Source organism: Rhinolophus ferrumequinum, chromosome 14 (assembly GCF_004115265.2).
Source record: "Rhinolophus ferrumequinum isolate MPI-CBG mRhiFer1 chromosome 14, mRhiFer1_v1.p, whole genome shotgun sequence".
Classification (NCBI taxonomy): domain Eukaryota; kingdom Metazoa; phylum Chordata; class Mammalia; order Chiroptera; family Rhinolophidae; genus Rhinolophus; species Rhinolophus ferrumequinum.
The window spans coordinates 70081872-70107865 of NC_046297.1; the positions used below are offsets into that span (position 1 = coordinate 70081872).

A 25994-nucleotide genomic window follows, 5' to 3' on the forward strand; every position below is an offset into this window, starting at 1 on the left:
TACTTGTGCAGTGAAAGGTTACGTTGTCGGGGTGAGGCCTCCTTGCTAGTGCAGCATCCGAACAGGCCGGCATCCCCGTCTCCCTCCATTTCCCCAGCCTCAGGGTTCTCACTGGTGAAGACAGTAACGGAGCCTCCCTGCGGAGCAGGGGCCCTTGGAGAAACGGGACCCTGGTCTGGAATGGTCTGGGTAGGGACTGCTTGGTTTTAGGCGCCTTTTCAGGTCCCACATGTCTTAACGACAGAAACATTCCGTACCCCACGCTCTCTCCCTTCCCCACAGAACCTGATAATGCAACGGAGATAAGAAAGGAATCACCATGTGGAACTGACGAGAAGGAAGTCAGATTTATTGAGCACCGGTTCGTGCTGGCGTGTCACATACACACATACCCTCCAGACAGCTTCTTTCAGAGGTGGAACCTAGAGGCACACGTTGCCCAGCTCTGGCCAGTGCCCTGGCCAAATGCCCGCCATCGGGAAAGACGGAAGCGGCCACTGGACACCCTACTTTACAGTCACAGTGAGTGAGGGCCAACAGTGAGGAGCTTGCAGGGGTCCTGTCCGCAGCTCAGAAGCCAAATAAACGTGCAGGGGCTGCCTTCTCCACACCAGCCTCCCCTGTGTGGTCCAGACACGGGATTCCACAGCCACGGCCGACCTATGCGACACCGTTACACTTCAGCAGCCTGAAACCCCGAGGTGGCCACGTTTGCTCCCCTGGGACTGATTCTGTGCTACTTCCCATCAGGAGGCGAGAACATTCATGTCTGCAAACTCTCTTCCTGCTTCACTGGCTCTCCTGGAAAGTAGGGCCTTTTGCATAGATTCTCCTGGGCGACTCTGGGCACAGCTGAGAACAGAAGCCCACTGACTCATCTTATTAAAGTGTCCCTTTGAGGAAAGAGGTAAAGCTGGCAAGTGTCTGGTCAGGGTTTCATAGCACCAAGAGTCTCCTGAAAACGGGCAGCTCCACGTCTGATGGGTGGTCAGAAGAACCGAGAAGCAATTCACTGCCCCACAAATCAAGTTTCCCCAACATGAAAGGAGAGGGAAAAACACTCGCAAGCATTATTATCACATGAAATAATAATCATAATTAATAATAATAATATTAATGTGAATCTGATCAACCGGCTGCATCTGTTGGTTTCAATAACTTTGAGGTCTCTCGAGAAAATGAAACAAACACAAATGATAAAAGAAAAAAAACACATGTTCCAAGACCTCTGGCTTCCTCGGGCTCTGAGTGCAAGTTTCAGAAATCCACCGCAGTCTCCTGGCATTCCGGAATCTTCTAGGGGCCCTTCACATTCCCTGGGCGAGCAGCAAGGCTGGCAAAGTAGGCACACTGGGAGGGGTCACACTGGCCAGGGGGGCCAGGTGGGCCGGGGGGCCCAGGGTGTCCAGCTGCTCCGGTCTCCCCTTGAGGCCCGGGAGCCCCAGGGAGCCCGTCTTTAGCATAGCCAGGTTCCCCGGGTTGACCTGGCCCCAGGAACAAAAGAAACAGAGGTAGTTCAAGTTCCTCCTGGAGCAAACGGGCCCTGTTCTCACTGCTTCCATCCAGTATAAACTGAGGACTAACACATCCCCTAAACGACTAGAATAGCAGGAGCAGCTGGACATGCAGGGGGGCTGCCTCAACTGTCTGGATGAGGACAGGAAGCAGGGCTCCATCAGGGAGGAGCGAGCAAAGGTAGGCCCAGGCCAGGTAGGGAACATGTGCTCCAGTATGAGACAGGTGACCAAGCAGGCCTCCTGTGTTCTGACGTGGCCCGAGCAGATGCATCTGAATTGGGAGGGGGCACCGAGTCCTCATCACTAACCATCAGCTTAGAGATGTAGATAGAATGGAAGCAACTGACAGACCAGATAGTCCCAGAAAGTGTTACCGATCAGCCTATTTCTGTGCCTCCATTTAGTAAGCATCACAATGTCATGCACAATCAGTCTATCTCCCCTTTTTGCCTTGGCTACTGGGAAGCTCACTGCTAAGTACTGCCCTTAACCCTACCAATGATGTCCCTTCTTTTATCTTAATAATAGCAGAAAGCGCAGTTCCCAGCACTTCCCAGACTTATGTAACCCCGGATTCCTTTTCTTCAGGACCATTTCATAGGATTTTTAATTCATGGGCCACACCTCAAGAACTCATGGAATGTACTGTAGTTTTCTCAGTAAGTCGAGAAGCTGGCATGTCAGAAAGCTTTCATAAGACCCCATCCGTGCCCCAGGCCCCTTGTGTTAACCACCCTCTCTGAGGCCTGTGGTGAGGCAGGCAGGACCGCTGCTGGTGCATCTCAGGCCTGGGGAACCACCACCCCCACCCGAGAACCAGACACCTGCCTACCTGGGATTCCGGGGGGGCCCATCTCTCCTCGGAGGCCAACGCCAGGCGCACCTGGGTCACCTTTGGCTCCTCGCTCACCTGTGAGAAAAACACACACCTTTGTTGGCGGAGACCCATGATAAGGGGTGAGATGGGGCCCCACGGTGCAGGGGTGTGGAGCCCATACTGCTGAGCTCCAAACCCCCATTGCTCACACACACGCCACACGGGGGCCTAATTCCCGCTCACACATTCCTTCACATGCATCCACACTCAAGCGCACACTCACGTGCTGAAATACACACATGTGGGCACCCAAATAACTTGACACTCCAGTTAGGTGTAAATGCACGCGCAAACACCACATTCACACCTAAACGTTGAGTCACGCACATAACTACCTGATCACATACCCACGAGTGCACGTTCACACACAGTCCAGTAAACACATACACCTACGGACTCTCTCCAACACAAGCAGCCCAATGTACACAGCCATGGACTCTCTCCCAGGTCCACACGGAGGGCCGCACACACCCATTCCTGCACGTCACACGTCCCTATCCTCAGAGTTTTTTTGCCTGAACCTCTGAGAAGGAACTGGGTGATAAACAAATTCAACATCCTAATAGTATGGGCAGATACGTAAGGCACAGCTCTCCTCTCAAGTAGCCTGAAATCTAGTAAGAGATGAAATAGGGCACAAAGAACATGCTGATATGAAACCGAATGGGGTAAATGCCCTCGTGAGAATGCAAAACCACAGCAGACAGTCCAGGGAGAGAGGGTCCATTTCCCTGGGAGGACATTGGAGATTATATTTGAGTCAATACTGTACAGATTTGATTAAACTCTCTCATCTTTTTTTTTTTCCATCATTCACATGTTTTTGCCATGTCGTTTCCAAAATTATCTCTGGTATGCACCGTTTATGAACCAAAAGAGTTGGGACTTGGACAGAAATGTAAGAAAATGCCTTTTAGTAGGAGAAACATTACAGGGCAGGAATGAAAGAATAAAGAACAAGGAAAGAAATGGGCCATGGAAAAAGGAAGATGGTAGGGACATCCATGTCCCTAATGCCAAGTCACCGACTGGTGGCTGAAATGACACCACACCCAGTCCCTCCCCCACCCCACGCTTATTCCTCGCCAGAGGGAAGGTGTGCATTGTCAGGATGAGAGTCTGCTTTCAGGCCCTTCCTCTGGCTCCCACATCCGCCTGCCTGGAGGGAGACACAGTGGTCCTCACTGGCCTGCCGCTGGCTAAGTTACCAGAGACAGGTGCTGCCCTTGAAGGAGAGACCAGCTGCTGTCTCACTTTCCACGCCTGCTCCCTACATCCAGCTGAGAGGCCGCAGCCATTTCTAGCTGCAGCTCCAAGCGGCTTTATTCAATGATCAAGCTCGTATTTAGTGCCCGTCTGCCTGAGATTAAATGGCTTAATCCTCAGTTAGTTCTAAAGTCAGAAGGGGAAAGAGAGCATTTTGTGTGATTCCCTGAAATCGAGTGGTGGAGAAGGAGACAGAACAAGACAGCAGAAGCATTCAACCCTCCTGGCAGAAGCATCATTTTCCAAAAATGTCAAGTACGCAAACCTCTATACATATGAAAAAATTACAAGACGCCAAAATTCCGGGTGTTACCAGGCTGCCAGGGATGAGGATGGAATAAATTATGCCTAACGTATGCGGGGGGGGGGGGGGGGGGCCTCACGGCGCTCCTCTCAGCCCTCGTGCTCACGGAAGCACATCTTCTCCGTCCTCACTCACCTTTGCGACCTACTGGTCCAGAGGGCCCTTCCAGACCGCCCTGCCCGGGCCGTCCTGGCTCCCCCATGGGGCCTGTCTGGCCTGGAAGCCCATCTTTTCCGGGGGGGCCCGGGGGCCCGGGTCTGCCTTGAGATGCCTTCATGTGTGCCGGGGGCATCTGCGCCAGGATGTAGGCAAGTTTGGCTACGGAGTCGGAAGAACAGAGACATGTCATGAAGGCGGGATGATGGGCAGAGGACAGGATGGCGACTCACCGCAAATGTGAGCACCGAGGACACAGTAACAAGCGCAAACAACAGCCACCAAAACCACAGCGACAGCACAGCACGGAGCACGTCTGCAGCCCTGGCACACGCGCCTGCTGACGGGTGGCCCGCAGCGGCCGACGCAGTTCTGGGCGACTGTCACTGCCTCTGGAGCCAGGTGGCCTGGGCTGGGGTCCCAGTGAGCCACTGCCAGCTGTGTGGCCTGGGACAAGCCGCGTGACCTCTCTTAGCCCTCATTTCCTTTTCTGTAAAACGGAGGCAATGAAGTAACACGTACCCCAGTGGTTTAGGGTAAGGACGGCGTAAATAAGTAATGCATTAAAACTGTGCTGGGCACACGGAAAGCACTATGTGCACACCGGCTGCTACAATCGTGACACAAATGACAGCAGCACTAGTAATATCAGCAGCAGTGGAGAGGAAATAGTTGTAATTGTCAGTTGGGAAACTGAGGCGGGGGCAGGGTTTAAGTGGCTTACACAAAGCTATCCAATCACATATGTGAGCGTCAAATCCCTCCTCCACAAAGGGTGGGCTGGAGAGGACGGTCATTAATGACCCTTGGATGTCTAAACTGTTAAGATTACAGAATTGATGAAGAAACCCAGACGTCCAACTGCTGGACACCATGTCCTTCTGTCGCACTGAGAACATAGCACCATGTGAGGTCACCAAAGCTCATCTGTTTGCCATACAGTCAGAGAGTCGGGCCAAGCCCTCCATCCTGCAGATGGTGTGACTGAACCCGGAGAAGCGAGGGGCCACCCAAGGCCCCGGCATTTTGGTGGTAAAACCAAGGCAGAGCAGAGTCTCCAGACTGTGTGGCTGAGGCAGCACCTTCCTCCCCAGGGGGGTGGGGTGTGGTCCAGCTGAGACCTGGGCAAATCGCCTCCCTCCTCGGAGCCGTGATTTTCTCATCTTTAAAGGGGAGTTGATGCTTCATCCGCTAAAGATTATTTGGAAGAAATAAAAGCCCAGCTGACGCTCCACCTAAACAAGTTCAAAACAGGTCTTAGGTCTGCTCCTGGGCTGGAAATGCCCCAAGAGCAGAGGCCATTTGGGTCAGAATAAATCTAACACCCAGAAGCCAGAACGTGGAGATCCCGACACAGGAGACCTCAGGACAGGCCCCGCCAGCGCCATCTGCCAGTCTAGCCTTGGGCGTCCTTCCTTCTGTCACCTGCCTGCCCTACTCCAGGTCCTTGCCTTCTCCTTCAGGCAAGGGTCTGCGGCTTTCCTGTGGAAGGAGGTGGGCAGGGACAAGGGTCATCTTGCTTGATGTGTGTCCGCAAACCCAGCTCAGACTGTGGCATGTGGTAGGTGCAAACTAACTGCCTGAGACCCGAGCACGTGACTAAACGTGCCTTCCCCTGCCGTCCACCTGTGCCTGGTAACAGTCATGGAGTCCTCATCTTCCCAGCCACGGGCTTGTCCTAACCGTTTCCATAGGAGGGAAGTGGAATATGGTGGTTAAGGGCACCGATTCTGCCGCTGGCGCACCTGTATGCAGGTCCTGCTCATGTTCCCGAGCTCTTCAGCCTCAGGGCACTTACTGACCACCTCTGCTCCTAACAGTCTTAGGTGCGTCATGAGAGAGCTGGCAGGTTCCCAGAGTTAGGTAACACGGGTGAGTGCTCAGAACCCCACCTGACATGTGGCAAGGTCTACAGGCTGGCATGATTACCTTCCTACTTTGCTCCTCCCTGAGCGTCTGCTATGATGTCCCTAGCTCACGAAAGACTTGGATTTGACGATACATCCAGTACACTAGGATTAAAAGGACTCTAGCTCCTTCAAAGCGCTGTGTGTCCCCACCCTCCTCGGGGTTTGCCGTTCCAGAGGCCTGGGGTCTCACCCCTTCTTTTACCTCACATGGCCCCTCCTCCAGGAAGCCACCTCTAAGCTATTTTAGGTACTTTCACTGGTCATCTTTCAATGTCCTCTGTGCTAAGTTTAGCCACAGAACTTCTCTTATTGCACTGAAATCATCTTGAGAGTTTCCTAAGCCATCTCCTCCCGGGGCTGGGAGTTCCGCGAGGACCATCGCAGGCCTGCCAAAGTTACTTGTTGATTACATAAACGACTGAATGCTCAGAACCATGAATGGCCGTGGCAGAGCTGCGTCTGTAGATGGTGAGCTCCCCGTAAGAGAGGTAATTCAGGCCTCACTCAGGGGAGCTGTGGAGAGAGCTGTGGCAGGCAAGGCTGGCTGGAGCCTGCAAGGGGTTCCTGGGTCCTGATTTCTACATGAGCCGCTCTTAGGGGCCTCTGCAAACCGGGCTGCAAAAGCACTGTGGGTGAATGAAGGACTGCTTTCCGGGGCTCCTAAGAGCAGGGTCCTTATCTGCCTGGTGGTGGGAGAGGCCAGCGACTCACTTTCCAGCTGTTTCCCGAGTTCTTCCTGGATGAGCCGCCTCAGGGTGTCCAGAGAGGGAGGTTCCCCCTAGGAGGGAGGGAAGGTGGCATTATTGATCTTCCCAGGAACTACTGCCACTGCCACCCGGATGGATCAGGAAACAGGGTCATGGCAACGCACATCACACTTTCCTAGTCCAGTCCTTTATTCACCTGGAACACCCTCCCTCTTCACTGATCGTGCAGGAAGTGTGTCCCCTTTGGATGCCACCTGGACTCTGGGCTGAGGCCCCTGCTGCCCGTCCCTCTACAGCCCTCCCGCTCCCTCACTGGATGTCCTTACCCAGCACTGGTCCTGGGAGGTCTGGCCTCCGAGAGCTCTCTCCCTGCCCGAGTCCTGCTACCTCCAGGACTAGCTCACAGACCACCTCCTATATCGAATCACGTTTGATTTTTCTCAGACTGGCCACTTGGCTGCTCTGGCTCCCTGGGTCTGTGTTGCCTGCCCTGGTCATCTTGTCTGACACCTACACAGGTGTCTGATACAGTCCTGATACAGCCTGATACAGCCTGGCTCACAGAAGCTGTCTGTGGGCCAGAGAAGCAGAGTGCCGCCTGCAGGCTCCAGGTGACCTGCGATTCTCAGAAGAATCTGCGAGAGCAGTCCTCACACACTGGGCTCCTCCCTTGCCCGCCGACTCCTGCAGGGCAGCGTCCACCCCTCAGGGGTGCGGGTCTTACTGGGCTCCTCTCTGTAGCCCCAGCACCTGGCATGGGGTTCGGCGTGAGATGGATTCCATTTCCTTATTCTCGTTTTCTTTTCTGGTCAATAATCTTTTATGAATCTCAACATGTCCTTTGCCACCCGAAGCAGCAGGTCTAGGAGAATTTGGCCGGGACCCAGGGGAGCTCTGTGCCAGCCCCCCACACCTGGCTGAGAGAGAGGTTCTGGCTGCCCGGCCTCTTTCAGGGTGGCTGAAACTCAGGCTGGCACAGCCACCAGGCAGTGACAGAACCGCAGTGTCAGAGCTGATGGGGACAGTGGAGATCACCTAAACCTGTACTCGGAGGACTGTGAGGGTCCCCAGGGGACCACGTTGGCTGCTGAGAGGGGAAGGGGAGGTCGCGTGGACAGGAAAACCAGCCCCCACCGACACTCCCACCGGGGCAGCTCTGTTTTTCTCTCTTGACAGGCAACATGTGCTTATGTAAGAAGTGTGTGTAAAATAAGAGTTTTGCCACTAGAATAAAATATGTTCAAAGGGAAAAGAAACTGCTCTAAACAAGCCTTTCCTTTTAGGCTTGCGAGAAGTGAGACCCAGAGGGCAGAGCGAGTCCCCCCGGAAGGCAGAGAGACGGGAGGCACAGCCAGGCACAGAATGGAAGGCGAGCCGCCCGAGGACACTCAGACCACGGAGCTGGCCCAGCTCCTCAGTGACCTTCAGCACCGGGTCGTGGGGCAGAAAAGCACTGCAGCCCGAGGGGTGAATGTCCAGGCTCAGAACACTGAGGTAGAGGGCAGAGCAGGAGAGGGACCCTGCTTCAGCTACACGCGTTATGTCACTTATCATCACAACGAGCCTGTCAGGAGAGGATCTCCTTATCCCGTTAGCAGACATGGAAGGGCAGGCTCCGAGACAGGGAGCGACCTGCCCCAGGTCACACAGGTTACTGGGCTCTGTAACCCGGTCGCTCTAAAGGCCACCTCCCTCCCTGGCTTCCTTAGATCCCAAGGAGCCTCAAGGTGGAGGCAACACGAGCGTCCTTACCCTCGGTCCTGGAAATCCTGGCTGGCCCGGAGGCCCCGCGGGCCCGGCTGGGCCACTCTCCCCAGGTGGGCCTTGGGGTCCCGGCAGGCCTGTGTGGCCTTTGTGACCTGGGACTCCAGGGTCCCCAGCTTGGCCATTCCCACCGGGAGCTCCTTTGTCACCTTTGATCCCGGGATCTCCCTAGAGGAGGAAAAAAGCGTGTCAGCAAATAAAGGGCTGGAAGGTGCACCCAGCAGCCAGGACTGGCCAGGTCAAGGGATCCCCAGTCCTCTGCTTCCCGGACCTCTGGCGGGGAGACCTCGGTCCTGGCCCAGGTGAGGACACGGGCTGGAAAGACAAAGCCACCGGCCCACGGTCACACAGGCAGTGTGCAGGGGCCAAGCCGAGAACGCCGGCTTCCAGACCCCGACCCAGTACTTCCCCCGGCAGTGCGGCTCCATTTGCCCACAGAGACACCGGCCGCGAGATGACCGCCGAGCTGCGGCCACTTCTGGGCCCGTCTGCTCTCCGTCAGCTGGACGGACAGCGGCGCTCTAAGACAGAGGAGTGTCACTCACAGGTAATCTCCTGATCCCTTCTGTCAAATCTAGCGCGACCACAGAGAATCACACTGCCCGGGACCCTTTGCTCCCCATTGCGGACCCAGAGTTTGAAGTCCTGGATCAATGATCTGGAAACCATCACAACCAGGGGACGGTCCAGCACTCCGCCCGGTGGCTGACCACACACAGCCTCAGGGTGCAACAGGGCCCCACTGCCGGGAGGCAGCCGAAGAGGGAGAAGTGGGCAAAGCAGAGAAACGACGGTAACTAGAAGTGGGCCTGGCGATGGACAGGCCACAGAGACACGGAACAGGGCTGCTGTCCGCTGAGGCATCGCCCACACGTGTCGTGAGATGAGGAACAAAGAACAAAATAATGGACGCCGTCTTGCTGTGTTCTGGGGCGGTGGGGGGGGGAGGGTAAATAAAAGGCACCTGCACGTTTATGCCACACAGACCCACGTGGTTCTGTGTGCAGAGACTCTGGAAAGACACAAGTGTCCATGAGGGTCCCTGGGAGGGGGACAGGAAATGAAGGCCTGGGTGGGAGGACCTGTTTTTCATTGCATTCACTTTTCTGCCGTGTGCATTGTGGAACCGTGTGTCTTACTTTTTCAACAATAAGAAAAAGAGCAGTGAATTTAAACATGAACTTAGCCAGGTCTGAGGAGGGCACTTAAATTTCTCAGGTGTGACGCTGTCATGGGTCGGTGACCTCACTACACTCAAGGGTCCCAGAGCCCTGGTGTCCGTGCACCTGAATGCCACGGCCCTGTCACCTCCGTGGCACAGCATCTCCTAGTCATTAAACGTCTCAATGCCACTCTGCGGGCAGAGGACTGTCCTGTTTCAAATGTTCCCAGGAGGGCAGGGAGGGGGAGGCTGGCGTTTCCCTGGCAACAGTCCACGAAACCACTTAACGGGGAGGGCAACTCTCCATTTATTGAGTAGGTATTAGGAATATTTCTATCTGTGGTCTGAAGTGCCTGATTCACAAGCAGAACTCAAGCCATGCCCACAACAAAAGCTCCCAGGGCTCCCTGTGTGACCCTGGGTGGGGGCCTCCGCACCTTCTCGGCCACAGCCCCTTTCCCTGGCTGCAGCCTCGGGAACCAGCACCACAGCTCAGAGGATGCAAGTCACTGGGTAGGACGAGGGAGAGCGGAGGGCATTACAACCCCTCGCCGTCTGCTCCCCTGTCCTGCCTCCTCCGGGCTCTTCACCCATCCGACGACCACGTGCAAGGGAAGCCGAGATGCATCCTCTGCTGTGGGTGGGGGAGGGGGCTGTGGGTGATGTCCCTGTGGCACAACAGTGTGACAGTGCGATGTGACCAGCCGGAGGGCTGCGGGCACACGAGATGTGTAATTCCTCTAAAGGAAGGGACAGCTGTCACGAGTGCGATAATGCCCCCCTCCCCCCGCTAGTGTTGCTGGGAAGAAAAAAAAAAATTTTCCCCTGTTGTTTTTTGGAGGAATCCAGTGTAAAGAAAAGCTTTCTGAGCAGAGCACCAAGGTGATTCGTTATGGAAAAATCTGTTCCCCTGTCACCTCCAGTGACAAATCTGGCTCCTGGCTCCTGGCACTTGGACACGAGCTCAGCACACGGCATCCAAACACGGAGAAGGGGCAATCTGTCACAGTCTCAGGTCACTTGCCTTTGAATTTGTAATTGTGAAGATTTTACTTCTTAAAATAACAACCAAAAACAGAAAAGAATAAAACAAACCAACAACAACACTGACAAGAACGTCGGGCCCCCCAGCCCTGAGGCACACGGTTTTCCAGTGAACGGTGAAGCCCGCGCACGAGCCAGCTGTCCAGGGTCGCCAGCTCGTCACTGACCCTCTTGGACAGGGTCCCCCTCACACCCACAGGACCACGCTCCACACTCACCTGCTCGCCTTTGGGTCCTGGTTCTCCGGGCTTCCCAGGTACACCCTGCAATGGAACCCAAGGCAGGCAGTCATTTCCCCGGGGCCAGCCGCCTGCATGGCGGCTTTGCCTTGCTCAGTTCTCCTACATGAACAACTCTGTGCGCTGAGCACAAGGATCTCGAGAAGTCAGTCATCCGACAGCGAGTCTATTTGTGCAGACACCGCAGGCCGGGCTCACTGCCTCCTCCCTCCTTTCCTCGTGCCAAGGCCCACCAGGGACAGATGGCAGCAGCCCAAGTTCGCCCCCTTTCGGGGCCCTCCTCCACCTTTTCCAGGATAAATCCCAGCACGCCCAGGAGACCCCCCATAGCTCCGACTGTCCCCACTGCACTGGCTGATGGGTAGGACCCCAATGCAGGGTGGGCAGTCATGCTGTGTCCTGCCCTCTGCTGGTCACCCCTCCTGGCCTGTGGCACATTCCTCATCGTCATGGACTGCATGCTTCTGTCCCCCCAGAAGTCATATGTGATGGTATTAGGAGGTGGGGGTCTTTGGGAGGCGACTGGGTTTACATGAGGTCACGAGGGTGGGCCCCGTGATGGATTAGGGAGACAGGGCCTGCAGACTAGGTGGCCGGCTGGTGCAGTTAGGGAGGCCGGGAAGCGGATCTGCCAGCACCTTGGTCTTGGACTTCCCAGTCCCCAGAACTGTAAGAAATCAATGTCTGTTGTCTCAGCCATGCAGTCTATGGTAATTTCATAGCAACCCAGCTGACTGAGCCACTGTCGCTCTGCCTGGGAGCCAGGAGTTGGAGGCTCAGTGCACACGGGGCAGCAGGAGGTAGGGGCCCTGTTAGAAATGGGGAGTGCGGTCAGAGCCTGCTCAGCGTCTGGCCTTGAGCTGACAGGTGACAGGGAGTCAGAGAGTCAGTGCAGACAGCAGCCATCAGACGTGGGAGCCACTGGTGTCTCCTCTCCTCTCGCGGGCGAGCAGAAAGGAACAGCGATTGATCAATGAGTGAGCCATGTGTTCTGTGAGCGGGAAGCACGGCTGCGGCAGGGGGCAAGTGCTTCCCACACAGGGTGCCATTTAATCCGGCTTCAGGGAAGTCACCCCCCACCCTACCGCCGCCATCCTCCAGTGAAGTAACTGACCCAAAGGCTCAGGATTTTCACACTCAAGAGGGAGAGCGCAGGCTTTGAAATGGACAAGCCGATTTCCATAGAACTCACACACATAAGCCCTGGGTTGTTGTCGCTACATTCATTCCTTCTTTTATTCATAATTTATCAGGGATCTTTGAACCTACTCTGTACCAATCTCCTGGGCTCTGGCAGAACAGAGCCGGGTGATAAGACAGAGCATAACGGGTATCTGCTTTGTTTTTGGGTACCAAGGAAAGTCGGCAAAGGCAACATTTGGCACAGACCGATGTTCCCCCGAGATTGGCTACAGAATTTGAGGGCCCCTTGCAAATTAAAATGTGGGTCCTTGTTCAAAAAGCAGTAAGGATTTTAAGACAGTGGCAGCAGAGCACTAAAGCAAGGGCCCCTGAGACTGCATGTGTCACCCCCCATGAAGCCGGCCCTGTGTCTCCCCCAGGAAAAGGTCGCCAAGGGCAGAACAGGTGGGCGATACTTACCTCCTTGCCCGGCACTCCTTTCTCTCCTGGCTCGCCCTATGAGACAGAAAAAAACACCAGTGGGCTTTGCAGCAACAGCACATTGCAAGGAACGTGACTGTCTTCAAAACAGACATTTTCACTCAAGTCATGTTGCAGCAAAGACAACAATCGATGGTCCAGCCAACCAAGGACACCCCCAATAGGGTCTGAGGTCAGCCTGTGCAGAGGGGACAAAGGCAAGACCCAGGGTGGGAAGGGGACCACCAGCTCTTGGCTCACTGTCGGGGGGTTGTGAGTCCAGCAGGAAGGCCTCTGGGACAGCCCCTGCTGAGACCGTCTAGTGATGGGGAACCCTCTCTGACAAGCAGGCTCAGTGTGTGAAATAAGACCCCAGTGAGACCCTGGACTCTGGGGACAGCCTGCCCAGGACCGAATCTTGGCTCCTCCACTCACTGGCTCTATGACTTTTAACAGCCTCTTTAAGCTCTCTGTGCTTTGCTTAGTTTCTTCATCTGTAAAATGGGAACAGTACTGGTACCTTGCCAACACATGACCTGTTATTATCGAGACTAAAGGAGTAATTGTCACAATGAGTCTAGAAGAGCGGGTACCTGGCTGCTCCACAACAGCAGACTGGGAATAAGGAGAAGGAGATGGGGGCTCGGACCTCTAATGGCTGGACAACGGAATGAACAGGCTCCGGGAAACATCAGTGGACAGAGCCCAGTTTACTTGGGCTGCAGGGTAGAAAAGAGCAAAAGAGGGCTCACCAGCTCGAGGGGCTGGGCTGGGCCGGGCCAGCAGGGAGCCTCAGGGGTCAGAATTAAACTTGGGGTGGGGGGCTGGATGGGACCAGGGGGAGCTTTCTGCTCTTGCATGTTACAGACAACCCTCTTTCAGTGCTCAGCAGCCCAAGGGATGGACCGCAGCATGGAGAATGCGCCAGCAGGCTTGGTGAGAAATGCATGAACCCCTCAGCAACCTTCTACCCAGAAACCTGGCAAAGACCAACCTACAGCTTCTCTGGACCAAGCTGTCAAGCCAGGGGACCCGGACTCAAGACAGGGGATCCAGACTCAACTCAGGGGACCCAGACTCAACTCAGGGGACCCAACTCAAGTGCCAGCTGGAGCACAAACTGACTGTGTGACCTGGAATAAAGCGCCTACATGTGCTGACCCTACAGCCCAAACACCTCCTCTGTACAGCGACGTCTAAGGGTCCTTGGAGCTCCAGGACAGCTACCCCACCACGACCATCATTAAAATCGTTTGTATTCATCGAGCGTCTGCAATGGGCTGGACACCACTGCTAATCCCCTGACATAAAGCACCTTATCTAAGTCAGTAGGTGCTGTGAGTACCCCTATTTGAATAATGAGGAAGTGAACGCACAGAGGTTAGGAGCCTTTCCCCAGGTCTCACGACTGAGGAGCAGTGGAGCTGAGAACCCCACAGGTGTGCCATCTCGGTGTGTGTTTTAGCCAATGAACTTCGTCGTCTCCCAAATCACAGTCTAACTTTGACCACACACACACCGGATCATTATAACCTGAGTGGATGGGCCTAAGGGCACAGGAGGTGGGAGGACGTGTACTGAGCGTGAACCTCACGCCCAGAGCCAGGCGTCCTGGCCCCCATTGGGGTTCTCTGCTTACCGGAGGCCCTCGGGGACCCAGGAAGCCAGGGAGTCCCGGGCTGCCATTTTCTCCTTTGTTCCCCTTCTGGCCCTGTGGAGGGAAAACAGGATTAATTCTTCAAGGTCAGGTGCCAACTCCAGCGGATTCAGAAACCTTGCGACCCCTCTGTACTCTGAAGGCTTGAAACATCAACAAAATACAGGACAAGTCACCTTCCCTGTAATGGAGGGGAATGGGTTAGGGAGAGACGGGGGGTCCGGTGGGTCCTGCAGTGCCGCCATGGGATGGGCGAGCGAGAGGAGAGGTGTCTCTGCCAACAGTGGTCTTTTCATTCAAAGCAACAGAAACCAAACAGGGCAAACGTTTACTACCGCCACCCTGATGTGTGTGGCCCCTCCGAGCAGCCCTCCAGCGAGGCATATGTGTCTTCCCCACACGACACCAAGGCTCCTGGTTCGGTAGGATTGCTTTTTGGGAAAAGCCTTTGGGAATCTTTCAGTTTCAAGCTTTCTGGGAAGCCCCCATATGTGAGGGAGCTCTCGCGGGGCCAGGTCTACCCTGGGAGTGGATCCAGCCTCGTGACCCAAGCTCCATCCCACTCGTTCTGTCTCCCCAGCAGCAACCACGGCTCCTGAGGGAGGCCCTTACATGTGCTGAGGAGTTAGATTCCTATAGCACAGCTGTCCCTGCTCCAACAGGAAAATGGGTCTCTCCTGGGGTGACCTGCTTTGCCAGGAATGGTGGATTCCCCAGGATGCGGGATGTGCAGTGCTAAAACCAGGAAGGTTGCTGGCAAACCAGGAGTGGCTGGTCACTCTAATTTCCAGAGTGACAACGGCGAGCTGGCCACATTGGTCTGTCCATCGCCAGTACTTGACGCATCGATCCTGAGAGTGGTCTTCTAAACAGGACTGCCAGTGGTAGCAAGTAAGAATGCGGGCAGGATGGGCTGGGGTGGCCCAGGGAACAGGCTTCGACTCATCCAACCCTAGAGGGCATCAAAGACCCACCTTCCCCACCAGACCGCCCCATCTGCCAGACCCGATCCCCAAGTCCCAAATCACCTATCCAGCGACGCGAACTGAGGATTACTCATTCCACCCTCCTTCTACGGTCTATCCATCGCTCCCTGTTGCTCTCCCGTCTGTCACCTCCTCACCCGCAGGAGGATGCCTTCGGCCAAATCGGTCCTACATCATCCCCATGACACCTGCTTACCCTGTTGTCTGCGACGAGAAGGGTTGGTCGGCCTGACCCTGTCCTCCCAGCCTCTAAAATCATCAACTACTGTGCAACCTTATTACACATTTTTTTTTATTCTTTAACAGTTTTGTCCCTTTGGATGCCTGGTTGTAGACAACAGAGAGCCAAGTGCATACATTGTAAACTTTGAAAGAGGTCCTTCCTGGATCCTCTTGCCTGCAGCCTGTTTTACCATTTGGACCCCATATTTCCTCACTGATGCTTCCGGGGATGGAGACCAGACATGTGTGATGTGAGCCACATGCCCCTTTCCAAGCTGGCCCTGATTCCATCATGTAGGAGTGGGAGAGTACTCACTGGGTTTCCCGGAGGGCCCGGGTCTCCTGGAGATCCAGGTGATCCATTCTTACCCTGGGGGGAGAAACAGAAGTAGTAACTCTGCCAGGACTCTCTGCCAGGATGTCGCAGATCAGGGCTGTGCATCCGAGAGCGCACCAGATGTGGAAGACCCGATTCCACACCTACAGCTGTTCCTTGGACCAGCGCGGCTCTCAATAAACCACTTCCTTACTCAGAGGAGCATGTAAAAGGCGCTCGTAATATTTAATTCATAAAACTGACGTCGAATTCAATGTCTGTGCGCATGAGAAAGCCGAGCCCGGGGATCAGTGCCCACAGCACCACCGTAAACGCTCACGACCACATCCGTTCCTGCATCCACACATCCTTCAACTCAGATGCTGCCGGAAGGAGCAAACCAACCGCCCGACACAAAGTACTCAAGCCACGGGCGTGCTCCTCTCACGGAGGAAGCGTGTCTGAGTGCCACCTCCTCTGACTCTCCGCTAAAGGCATCACGAGAGCCCCACTTAATAGATGCAGATACTGACGACACCCAGAAAAGACAAGTGGCTGGTGCAGTCACACCACTGCTAACGGAGGGTTCGTCTACTCCGGGTTCAAGGGCTTACTCTCATAATTCTAATCTGCTCCCATGGGATGGGTATTTTGTGCACCTTTATAATTTTGATAAATACACTTAACCAATAAGATCCCCCGGAAGCGTACAAATCAGAAAGTTCCTGGCTACCCACTTTGAGGATCAAATTCCTGTGAAGCCCAAAAGTCGCAGCTCGGCTTTGCCAGGCTGAGCTGCCCACTTCATCTGCTCACCACCTTCCTCCCTGTAGGACTTTCCTCATTGGCGGCCGTGTCTACCTGGCTCTCTTCCCGGCCAAGGGCAGCCCAGAGGAGCTATGAGGCATGTGCCTCATCTCTCTCTGTATGCCCAGCATCTAGCACAGAGCCAGGTACCCAGGAGGCGCTCCGCTAGATGAATAAACAAAGAACATACAGGAAATCACTCTCCATCGGTCCTTTGGCCCAAAGGTGCTGATGCGTTGTGATCTGTGAAGCACGCGCCTGGCTGTGCTGGCTGCCTGGAAACCCATCACAGTAAGAGGAGCTAACACTCCCGGGCACTGCCCACACGCAGGTTTCACGTGCATGAACTCACTTCCCACAACAGATGCAAACACCAGCATGCACAGAAATGCTAAGAAACCTGCCTGAAACGGAAGTGGAGGAGCTATGAACCCAGGCGACACTGACCCCAGGTGACACCGACCCCCACCTTCATTAAGGACGTGGCTTGTCAGTTACCGATGATAAAGAGGGCTTCCACCTGTGCCTAAAAGGTGCCCTTGTGCTCATGGGCGAGTCATGTGCCTCATGTCACCAGATCCTGCCAGAAGCATGCAGCGCAGATGTCTTTATCCCATGCCACAGATGAGGAAACCGAGGCACAGAGAGAGCCCGGGACCCGCATAGGATCACACGAGCCTGTGTGTGACTGCTCCCCCACTCATCCCTTATACACTCATCCCGTCATACAGGGAACGCTGTATGACGGCTCCTCCCTGCACCTCCCCCGCCTCCCCCCCACCCATCTGTGTGCCTCTAAAAATACGCTCTGTGGCTCATCCTTGTGATAATTTTATCTCTCCTCCTCTCTGCTCTGGTCCTCTCCGTTTGCAGGAAGGCTAAGGGCCAAGACACAGCGGCACTCGGTGCCAGCACAAGCGGATGTACACAGAAGGAGGGGGGCTCTGGGTGGCCACCTGTCACCTGTGTGCTGGAGGACGAGGGGGCTGAGGCCTGGCCACCCCGGGCCTTGGGCCACTCCTCATGTCCTGTATCCACACGCAGCGCCTCAGCCTCTGTGCCGCCGGGAATGGTGTCCACAGTCCCCTCCCCCACGGCTGAGCCCCAAGGTCCCCTCCCACCAGCTGATCCTTCTGAGAAGAAAATCTCACACACGGGCCAGGTAGGTGCTGAATTAAGCTGCAGATGCTTGAACTCGACTGCTTGAGTCCAAATCCTGGCTCTGCTTCTTACTTGCTGTGTGATCCAATTCCCTGACCTCTGGGTACCTCCCCCTGTCATCTTTGAATGGGGACAGTGATGGCACCTGCCTCACAGGGTCTGGGGAGAACTCACTGAGTGAATTACAGAAACGCTCCTGCAGGCCCTGCACCAGACTTTGGCCAAACCCACAGACACTCAGCGTCTCCTTCAAGGCTGTGAACCTGCTGAGGTCGGCAGGAACCTTCTCTTCACTCAGGAGAGCCTATCAATCCCAGCTGAGTGACGGTGAGGCTGCCAGAGAAATACCCTGGAACCAGCTCTCGTGTGTTCAGAAAAAGGAGTACGTGGTGAACTTCAGCAACTTAGTGTTGGTTCAAATTCTTTGTGATGCACCTCAGAACTGATGGGGCTGAGCCAGAAAACCACCGACTGCCGTGGGGCCTCGGGCCTCGCCCCTGCCTCCCGCACGTGGCGCGTGCCGCCCCCCACCGCCTCACCTGGGGGGCCTGCCGCTGGCACCCTCCACCTGGCACCCGTCCTGGGGCACACTGTTCCCAAGCAACTTTCCTTACGTCCTCCGTGCCCTCAAAGCCTTGAGCATCCTGAGTGCTCCTCGGGCCCCTGGGAGGGCAGCAGAGCCGAGGCCCCTCCCTCCAGGAACGGAGCCTGGTGGGGGCCTCAGGCTGACCGCCACCTGGCACCTTCTGTGTGCCGGCCACTGTCCTGTCATTTCACCGGACCTATAGGCTTCCTTCCACCTCACCCACTTTACAGATGCGGAAACTGAGGGCCAGGAGAGCTGAAGAAACTCACGCAGTATGCATGAATGAGGAAGCCTGACGCCGGCCAGCAGGGGCCCCAGTCGGGGGCCGCTCCAGGCCTGGGGGTCTCCTGAGCAGTGTTTCCCCACCTTTTTGTCATTTCACTGCCTCTCTAATCACCTATTCAGACATATTTCTTCCTAATTGCCCCATATGAAAACTTAGCATCACAGCTATACTATACATGTGTTTCTGCAGTATCTGATATATGAAGAGTAGGAGTTGGGGCACCCCAAGAACCAGTGTTTGCCCCAACAGCACCCACATGGGGAATGCATGCCCCAGAGGGCCTGGGCCCTGGCCGCGCCACATGGCTCCTTTTAAATTTCCGGACTGTGGGCCGGTGGTTCCAGAAGCAGCCTGGGGGTGTGTGGTGGGGCATTGGGGGGCTTAGGGCAGTGACTGTTTTCCATCTGCTAGGACATCACTGCCATTCTCAACACCACAGACACTGCACCAGGATGAACCAACCAGACATCACCATGGCAACAGGCCCTACAGAAACACGGAGCAAAACTCACCGGTGGACCCCTCTCTCCTCGGGGACCCTGTGGCCCGGTGGGTCCAGTGTCACCCTGGAACAGAGAGAGCCATGTTATCACAGAGCCACTGAAGACGATGGAGGCACTGTTAAATGTGGACTAAAGTCCGCCAAGTTACCCAAGACCAACAAACTAAGTTACCCAAGACCAAAGGCACTGAGGACGCACAAGGCAGGCAGGCATAGGCGCTCTTAGAACCCAGGACCCCGTGCCCATGCTCCTGACAGAGCACCCACTTCCAGGACACTGTGTCCGCACGGCAGACTGCCCTGCAGGTTGTCATGTGTGATGGCCGTGCCCTGTGGTAGATGGAGCTGGCACACCCAGGCTCCAGGCCCCAGGTTCCCGCCTCCCACCTCTGACTGTCTGTGTGACCACACGGACATGTCTTGACCTCTCCGGTCAGTTTTTCAATCTGTACAACTGGGCTAAAAGACAATTTGCCCTGCCCTGGTCCCAGGACCAAAACTCAGTGGGAGCAAACGAGCAGTGTGAAGGGCCACACAGCATGTGGCAGTGGTGCCGGGATGGGCTCTGAGACTGCAGAGCAGTGGAGATGGAGAGACGGCCTGGACAAACGCCGCAGTGCTGCTCGAGTCCGTCCAAGCCTGGACCCACTGGGGCATCACTGATGTCAACAGACAGGTGGCGCTCGATTCCTCAAAGCCCCTAATCGACTCTGCGGCACAGGCCCCGACCCATCCGGCATGAAGCCCAGATCCAGGGGCCTCCTCGGGATGCCCAGGGGGCCTGGGGACTGCCGGGGGGGCAGGTGACACGTCACTGACTGACTGAATTCTCCTGAGTGCTCTGCAGCGGTACTGACCTCCCTGCTAGTTTCTGGGTGTCCCCTGAACCTGCAGTGCAGCCCCTTCCACTGTCTCTGCACCCCTTCTTCCCACAGACCCAGCCAGGCCCCCAGGATGCCCACACTTACATCTTTTCCTGGTGACCCTTCCCGGCCAGGTGGTCCCATGGCACCAGACTCGCCCTAGAGGGGGAAAAGCAGAAGCAAAATGCCTGCTGTGAAGAAGACAGAGCAGGCTGCCAGCTGCCTCTACCCCAGTGTGTCTCCACCACAGGGAGGAGAAAGCAGCCCATAAAGTCCGGGCCCCGAGCTGGAGTCCGCAGGGCCCCCGCAGGCCAGCTTCCCGCCCTGGGCCGTGTGTGCCTCTATGAGCCGCAGGAAGCACCAACTGAAGGCTCAGGCAAACCCGCTTGGAATTGTGCCTCCTGACCTGCTGACCCATTTGATACGTCCACACGTCAGCTTTCTCAGGAGTGTACAGAGAATGGCAGGGGTGTACCCATCAGACCCTGAGGTTCCTTTCATTTGGGGCTTTCGCAAGAGAGAGAAGAAGCTAAAGGATAAGAAAACAGTCATCTAGGATAGCCCGATGCTTTCCACACGTTTGCTCTGGGACCTGGAGGAAAGCACCCGTGTCCGCTAGGCCTCCGTCACACAGCTTACACGGAGCACAGCCGACAGTGACCACACCTGACCGCAGGCTGATTTGGTCAGACCGATTGTCAGTCAGTGTCTGGCCCCCAGGAGAAATGTCTAGAAAAACTAGACTGAGAGAGGGATGTTGCTTTCGTCCTCTCTCAGGTGACCAGGCGCTGGCCTGGCCTGCAGGGCCCAGGGGCTCCAAGTCCGGAGGCGCCAGCGCAGGTCCCCCCAGGATGACCCCATGGCGAGGTATCCACTTACCCGGGGACCAGGGGCACCCGCATCGCCCGTGTGTCCCTTGAAGCCCTAGAAGAAAGAGAATGACGTTAACCCCCAAAAAAGCAGGCTGACAAGGGGCACGCACCTGGGCACCTGGGGAGATGGCCCGGCCGGATCCTGAGCCTCTCGCTGTGGCTCCCCAACTCCCCTCAGTCTCGACCAGCTGCAAGGTGCTGGGCCCTGCTCGGGCCAGCACACGCCATGCCCTGACGCCTGGGGCCCGGGGGACTGTGCGCTTCTTCCCGCCTCAGCCTGTAGTGTGGGCAGCACTGCACGGGCTGATCCCACCAATGCCACGGGTGTTCAGCCATCAGCCTGCGTGGCTCCTGAACTCCCTATTCTTTTCTTCCTGATCTTACACCACTTGGCTGGGACCCCCTCGGCCTGGCTCCTGGGAGGCAGAGGACGACGGGGCAGGAGTCTGGCCAGGCGGGTTTCATTCCCTGCTAACCCGAGCCGAATGACTACATTCCATGCCTCCCTTCTGACCCCAGCTCCGCCTCCATCACCGGGAAACCAGCCTGCCCTGTTGGGTAGTGGGGAGGACGAGATGAGAAGTTGCTATCACACACGAGCCTGTCACCTGGTGACCTGTCAGGAAGCGTCAGTGACTGAGGAGAAAGAAGGGGAGGCGGAAGATGAAGTCACCTGAGGTCTGATTCCAGATTCAACCACTGTGACCTTGGAAAAGTCATCTTACCCCCTGGAATGCTAACACTACCATGGATAAAAGGAGGGTGAAAGAAGTGCCCACCTGGCTGAGCTTTGCAGGATTAATCTGTGCAAAGGGGCTTTATACGCCCTCAAGTTTGATGGAGCAGGGCTGACTTTGGAATTGAGTCTAGAATTGACCGTGGCTCCCCACTTTCTAGCTGTGGATCTCGGGAGCCTTACTTCTCTCTACTGTGACTCAATTTCCACATCTGTAAGATGAGGCTAGAACCTACTTCTGCAGAGTTGCCGTAAGGATTGAATAAGAGATTAACAGTGCTCTCTGCTGCTCAAAACAGGCCAGTTCCCTTTCCCTGTAGAGGGACGGGGCCTGTCTGGGTCCCAGGGTCCTCCTCAAAGACACTGGAATCCCAAGTCCAGGTGGTTCAGAGGCAGGGACCCTATGGGCCCTCTTCCCTATAATCATAGACAAAAAGCACCAGCCGAGGGAGCCACACACAATGTGCCAAGCACATGGCAGGGAATTTTACATATTTAACCTTCTTCTCACAACCACCCTACAGAAGTGGGAGCTATTCTGATCTCCGTTATATAGAAGAAGAAACAGAGGTTCAGAGAGGTCCCTGACAGAGATCACAAAGTGAATAAATGAAAACAAAAGCTGCACCCAGCTTTGCCTACTTCAAAGCCCGTCTGACTCACGCCCTGCCAGCCAGTGGTGGGTCTTCTGTCACCTGCCTGGGTCTCTAGCTCTGCCCTACACTGGGGCAGGAGTCCCTACAACTCTCCGTCCACAGATGGGTCTTACCCAAGCCGGGTCCCAGCAAATACGTCTGTCTCCTTGGGGAAAAGAAAGCCCCTCTCATCCAATTAGCCAGGAGCCATCTTAACAAAAACCACAAATTCTGTGATTTAATCCCCCAGACAGGTGGTATTCTCCATTCTTAGTTTCCTTCTCCTGGCGCGATCAGGTGAAAAGCAAAGAGATTTCGCAAACAGGAAATTGATTTTGTGTTTCGTTTCCTCCGTATTGAATACCAGCCAGGTGAGTTATTGATTTCTTTACAGAAAGACACATTAAGGAAAGAGAACTAGCATTTCCATCGCCTCCTTCTTGCCAGATAATTGGGTTTTAGCATTTTCATTAAAAATCATATTGTTCCAAAAACAAATTTAAGGAATTGTGAAAACAATTTTAAAATTATGACAGAGTAAAGCATTCAGCCAAAAAAAAACACAAAAACCCTCAACAACCCCAAAACACCGAGATTGAGTTCATTTTTACAGAAAAAGTACCTATATATGTTTATGTCTACAATAGCTGACAGCTAGAATTTAGGTATACAAATATCAGAATTCATGCATAGGGAAAAAAAGACTAGGAAACACACACAAGAATGTTAAGAGCTTTACCTCTGTGTGTTACAGAATACTAATAAGTAACTATTTTCTTCTCTATAAAATTATTTTTCATTCTTTTTCTTATTACCATCATCATTATTCTTTTACAATGAGAATTGGTTACTTCATAATTGGAGGAAAAAAACCTTTTTCTATGGAAAATGTTCAAAATTAAAATTAAGACTCATTTTTAGGTTCTATCATCCAGAGAAAGCCCATTCAAATGACAACAAATAGGCTAAGAACCAAGAAAACTTAGGACAACCTGGTAATAACAATGGTTGCAGTTTTGAAAATAAAATTTACAGCCACGGCACGTGAAAGAATGGAACGTATCACGTGGGAGCCCCACTGTTTTGGAGGAGAAGAACTTCTGGAACCTCCTGGTCTGCCAGTCTCAGCAAACCCCCACCCCACACAAGGCACTTACCGGGGGGCCTCGGGCCCCCTCTGGTCCCGGCAGACCCGGCTCTCCAGTTTTTCCCTGAGGGTAAAGAAAAAAGAGGGCAGCATTTTAAGGCTCTTCCTGTTCTTGGCTGCCTGGGCTTCCTGGTGTGACATTGACACAAGCCAGTCACTGCCCCCTGGCACTGGGGTCCATTTTCGTGCAGAGTCCATGCCCACCACCCTGTACCCAGGCCTCCTATGTCCTGATTTTCCCGGGACGGTGCTGGTACCCAGGTTCATCCCTACGGCAGTGAGTCGTGGCGCCCCTTTGCATTCTCAGAACTGTTCTGGTCTGGCTGAGAAACCATACAGAGACCCTCGTTATAAATGGCTTTCTACCTACGCACGGCACCACTTCAAGGCAGCTATTAATTACCGCGTTTTACAGATGGGACAGTGAGGCTCAAAGAAGTTCAGACATTACCGGGTTCATACATGGCCAAGCCAGCCCGAATCCCACCGCAGGCCACCCCAAAACGATGCTCTTCTCATCCCAGCAGCTGTGCCTACTGCCAGGGGCCCACAATTTACTCATTTTTTTTCCATCCCATCTTCTCTTAATTATAAAGAAGTTATGGGGACACCTTGGCTATTTAAAATTCTGCACCGCCAGAAGCTTGGTATTGCCATGAATAAAAACCAGTGAGAGAAGGGTGCTCATGTCCAGATGAAGCGGCCAGAGGTGGGGGAGGATGTGGGGTGCAGGCAAAGTGGGTGAAACAGCACCTCTGATTGGGACCTGGAGCGGCGTGCTGGCCGTGACTGCACTGTCACCAGAGGGCACACCCAGTCCCCCAAACTGTCTCTTCCTTTGCACAGCTTATAAACCTGAGGATCAGACAGGGTCCCCTGGGGGAGAGGGGAGAGAAAGGGCATCCTAGGATTTGGAGGGAAAACTACGGGGGGGGGGGGCACAAGCTCTCACTTCCAGGTTGCCTCGTTAGTTTCTTCTGTCCCAGCTCGTCCAAGTCTAGCTGGGTGACCCCTGCCTGTCTTTTCCCTTCCCAGATCTGTTTCTCAGTTGTAAATTCAGGACAATCCCCCCTCATAGGTCTCTGTGGTCGAGGGTAGTAGTCCTGGCCTGGCTCCTGCCCCAGTAAGGTGGGATGGCCAACCCATCACTGGCCCACGTTACCAGCAGAAAAATGCTAACGACCAGAAACTGTTGAGGATTTTCCACGTGGCAAACACAACTGGAGTGTGTCACATGATTGTGTCAACAAGTCCTCACCTTAACCCACTGAGGGAGGCACAACTGTCATCCCACAGGCAAAACACTGAGGCACAGAGAGGTTAAGTGATCTGCTTAAGGTCACACAGCTGGGGCTCTAATCCAGACATTCTGGCTCCAGAATCTCTGTACTTAATCCTACACTACAATTCTGCTCAAATACCTCTTAATAAAAATTACTCAATAGGCAACTCAAAAAGCTGCATATTTATCCATCTATCAATGTATCTCCCCATCCACGGATCCATCCATCTCCTGTCAGTCTATGCAGCCGTGTCCCTAAAGTACAGGAACTTGAAGGCATAAGTCAAGGACAGAAGTGACCACCTGGAGCAGACGCTGCTGTTTCCCAGCCCCATCTCCTTGGCTCGCCCAGGGGGTCCCGGTCCCTTCGCTGAACACACAGTTCCTGCCCAGGCTACAGGCCTACACAGGCGGCCTTTGGGGGAGCTTGACTTTGAGGGGCAAAGGCCCAAGGACATGGAGTTCCTGGCTCAGGGAATAATCCCCAATGCAAATAGGCTTGAAGCCGAGGGACGAACGGCCCAGCCTCCTGGGCCCTGGCCGAGGTTTGCAGGATTACACGTGTGCTCCTCACAAACCCTCAGAGGGTCTCCAGCGAGATGGGCCCGGGCTGCTCATGGGAGCGGCTGACTCACTCGCTTTCTCTCTTTCCCTGTTCCATTGCCCCATGCCCTCGTGCTTCCTGGGATCCCCTCCCCAATACTCCACCCGCCTCCAAACCCTTGTCTGCAGTCTGCTCTGAGGGGCTCCCCAGTGCCCCCCTGTCCAGGTGCCAGTTTCCTCCCAAGCAGCTCAGAGGGGTCAGGTCAGGATGACCATACACTGAGCCTGCAGAATGAACCAGCTGGTGGCCTCTGGAATGGCCCTGGGGGGGAGTCGCTGAGTCCCCCCTCTCCCTGGAGAGCCAGGCCTGCCTCCTCATGCATCTCACTTACCTAGAATAGGCCTGGTCCTCCATCAGTCTGTGCCCAGGGCCTGGCCCAGGCCCATTTGCCAGAGGCCTTCCATACACAGACTGAATAAAGGCCAAAGCCTCAGTTATCATGTACCGCAAGCAGCAGCCTTTCAGGATCAGACACGTTCTGCAGAAAAGCTGATTTCCTGCTCTGCAGTACTGACGTCTGGGGTCGGCCTCCGGGGTGTGAGTCCGAGAGGCTTCATTCCCCAGCTGTGTGACCTTGGCCAGCCTACTTAACCTCTCTGGGCCTTCGTTTCCTCATGACATAATGACACCCATGTCCTGTAGGGGTTTTCTGGGGATTACAGTGGGAAATGTAAGGAAGCAGACAAGGCCCGGCCCGAGGTGAGCAGGAGCCATCAACCAGGGTGGGGGTGCCGCCCTCCTCTTCCCCCCACCCCAGCATACTGCCATCTGCCCACCTGGGGCA

General features: G+C 54.9%; 1 protein-coding gene across 1 annotated transcript in view; it reads right to left on the reverse strand.

The window, feature by feature from the left end:
• Positions 1-328: 328 nt before the first annotated feature.
• Positions 329-25994, reverse strand: part of COL22A1 (collagen type XXII alpha 1 chain) — a 207544-nt gene continuing 181878 nt past the window's right edge. The window contains exons 52-64 of the mRNA XM_033126944.1: positions 23335-23388; positions 20814-20858; positions 20040-20093; positions 19082-19135; positions 15730-15783; positions 14188-14259; positions 12549-12584; positions 10926-10970; positions 8490-8669; positions 6742-6808; positions 4100-4282; positions 2350-2427; positions 329-1484 (exon numbers count right to left, since the gene is read on the reverse strand). Coding sequence (XP_032982835.1) covers positions 1297-1484; positions 2350-2427; positions 4100-4282; positions 6742-6808; positions 8490-8669; positions 10926-10970; positions 12549-12584; positions 14188-14259; positions 15730-15783; positions 19082-19135; positions 20040-20093; positions 20814-20858; positions 23335-23388 — 1110 coding nt within the window. The 3' untranslated portion in view covers positions 329-1296. The remainder of the gene's footprint in view (positions 1485-2349; positions 2428-4099; positions 4283-6741; positions 6809-8489; positions 8670-10925; positions 10971-12548; positions 12585-14187; positions 14260-15729; positions 15784-19081; positions 19136-20039; positions 20094-20813; positions 20859-23334; positions 23389-25994) is intronic.